This window comes from Medicago sativa, chromosome 1 (assembly GCF_051527215.1).
Source record: "Medicago sativa cultivar Bolivia chromosome 1, Bolivia_mono, whole genome shotgun sequence".
Classification (NCBI taxonomy): Eukaryota; Viridiplantae; Streptophyta; class Magnoliopsida; order Fabales; family Fabaceae; genus Medicago; species Medicago sativa.
The window spans coordinates 53,911,369-53,914,263 of NC_140749.1; the positions used below are offsets into that span (position 1 = coordinate 53,911,369).

At 44.0% G+C, this 2,895-nt stretch overlaps 1 protein-coding gene and 1 pseudogene across 1 annotated transcript; both read right to left on the bottom strand.

The window, feature by feature from the left end:
• Nucleotides 1-595: 595 nt before the first annotated feature.
• LOC146955388 (uncharacterized) lies at nucleotides 596-1,606 on the bottom strand. The gene is made up of 2 exons (XM_085748324.1): nucleotides 1,354-1,606; nucleotides 596-1,263 (listed from the first exon to the last, which is right to left on the bottom strand). Exons 1-2 carry the CDS (start codon nucleotides 1,604-1,606, stop codon nucleotides 596-598), a joined length of 921 nt encoding a protein of 306 aa, XP_085604450.1.
• A 417-nt stretch (nucleotides 1,607-2,023) lies between these two features.
• On the bottom strand, nucleotides 2,024-2,895 carry LOC146955389 (uncharacterized; annotated as a pseudogene).

The window sequence follows — 2,895 nt, forward strand, 5'->3', positions numbered from 1 at the left end:
ATATCAATGACATCACCCAGAGTGTGTTTCAGCCTATTAGAAATCACTTTGGTCACTATCTTCATTACCACATTGCAGAGACTTATAGGCCTGAAGTCCTTTGGGGTGAAGGGTTCTTACATTTGGGGATAAGCACCGAGAAAGTTTTGTTGATGTCATGGGGCTGGTCATTATTGTTCAAAATATTAAGGGCCAAGTTCTGAACCTCTCTCCCCACAATGTGCCAAAACTTTTGGAAGAACAAAGCGGGCAGTCCATCCGGACCTAGGGACTTTAGAGGATGCATCTGGTTTATAGCTTCAGTGATCTCCTCCCGAGTAAATTCCCTATCACACCAACTCTTGTGTTCATCAGAGAGCTTTCCTTTTACCACATCATAGGTTGCTTTTATATTTGACGGATTAGAAGTTGAGAAAAGGTCATCAAAGTAGCTTATGAGCACTCTTTCAATCTATTCCTCTCCTTTCCACCAAACTTCATCTTCATCCCTTAGCTTGCTGATGTTATTTACCAAGGCCCTTTGAGTAGCTTTGTTGTGGAAAAACTTCGTGTTGCGATCACCATCTTTGAGCCAAACCGCCCTACTTCTCTGCCTTCACATGGTTTCTTGCCGCTTGAGAAGCTCCCCATATTCCTTTTCCAGAGACTTATAGCGCCTATGGTTTTCCATAGAATCAGCCCACAAGGATGGGTCCTTAAGCCTTTCCTCAATTCTAGAAATTTCGTTTGTAATCTCCCCAAGGCTATGGTCTCCAAAAGCACCCCCCAACTGTTTTAAACTGTCAATTTTCTGCACACAGTTACTGGAATTGCGCCCCCAACTATGACGAATGAAGTCCTCACATTTCACAAAGCGGAATAATCGCTTTTTCCTTTTATCACTTTGAGGAGTATGTTCCAGCGAAATAAGGATAGCTGCGTGGTCAGAACCAAATCTTGGTAGGTGAGACACTTTGATTGGGGAGAAACAATTGATAAATTCATCATTTGCAAGGGCCCTATCGAGTCTGCATTGAATATTATCCTCCTCTTCACGCCCATTGGACCAAGTAAACTTGTACCCCTCAAACCCAAGATCAGTAAGGTTCCAATCTGTCACAATTTGTCTACCATATGATAGCTGCATTTGACTTCTAACATTGCCTCCTTTTTTCTCTTGAGAATCTAAAATATCATTTAGATCCCCACAACAAATCCATCTGCCATTAGACTGTCTTGCCAAAGAGTCTATAAGTTGCCAAGTCTTCCTTTTGTGCTGTTCTTCTGGGAAACCATACACACAAGATAGCCTCCACAGCTCGCCAGTTTCGTCATCATCACATTCCCCATGAATATGATTCAGGGACTAGGAACTAGTAGAGAACTGAACATGCTCCATCCACATCAGAGATAAGCCTCCAACTCTTTCACGACCAGTACCACTACAGTCCACAGACAGGCAATTTTTGAACCACATCCTACTTCTAATACCTTCAACTTCACTAGCTTTTAGTCTTGTCTCCATTAAGAAGACTAGTTGGGGGTTTTCAATACGAACGAGCCTCAACAAGGCTCGAACTGCCTGGGGACTCCCTAACCCCCGACAGTTCCAACTAAGGATTTTCATGGCTCTTGGTGGTGTTGGTCATCCAACACCACCTTTTCTGAGGGCTCCACCTGATCCACCATTGTAGCATCCCCTTTTGTTCTTTTGTCCATTCCCCATCCTATCTCCATATTTCCTTCAATCACCATAATATCCACCAAAGATCGCTTCCCCAACTCTTGGATCACTTACTTAGCAGACTGGTTCTTTCTGGGCTTTGAAGTTTTTTGTCTCACCCACTTCTTAGTTTTCCCCTCCTTAGCCTTGTCACCATCAGCTTCTTGTTTTGAGAGTGAGGAAATAGAAATAGCCCCTAGGGATTCTGCCACTCCCTCTACCACTTGTTGTGCGTTGTGTCCTGTACTGACCCCTGTCCTTGCAGCATCACTTTGCTCTCTAGTAGTTAGTTGTTTCAGGGGAAAATCATCATTAGGGATTCTCTGCTGCTCAACTTCTTACCCCCTTTCCTTCATGACTTCTAAGTTTTGGACCTTGCTGTTGCTATGTGAGGGAAAAAGCTTTTTGCTGCAGGCACTGAAGCTGGAATCTTTGGTCGCTTCGTACATGACTTTTGGAAGAGGGGATGCCCTAAGCCATGGTCCGTAAGCTTGGTCTTTCTCTTCTAAATCACTGAAGCCATCTCCATCTGGATCTTCCACCTCCTCACAATCGCGTATCTGGTGGCCAATCCTTCCACAGGCAAAACAGAAGTTTGGCAACCTTTCATATTTGTAATGTACCCAGATATCTTTCCCCTAGAAGTGGAGCTTCGATCCCCTTTTGAGTGGTTTGGTGAGATTAATCGAGGCCCTTAGTCTCATAAACTTCCCCATCCTGTTCACTTCTTTCATGTCCATCTCCTCATCATAACCCCCCAGGCTATTTCCCAACTTCTTTGCAATACCCTCAGATCTGAATTTCAATGGCAGATTATACACTCGAACCCAGAAAGAGGCTTTGTCCATGGCAAGCTCAGAAGGTTGTTCGTTTCCAGAGATCCTATTGAGGATGAGCAAATTCCTGTCAAAACTCCAAGGCCCATTCTTCCGCACTTGCTCAGCTTCCCTCTTTGATACAAACTTGAACAGGAACAGGTTTTTGTTGAGGTCTTGAATTTTGATCTGGTTTCGTGACCGCCATGCTTGGATCATTGTTTGCTTAAAGGCTCTAATGTTGAAAGGGCTTTCAGTCCATAGTTTCCCGACCAAAGTGCGTGAGAAACTTTCATCATCTTTGCAAATCTCCTCTTCTTCGACCGGTATTGCTTCATCGTCTTCATCAATTGGTTGTTTTGATTTGCGCCGCTCCAT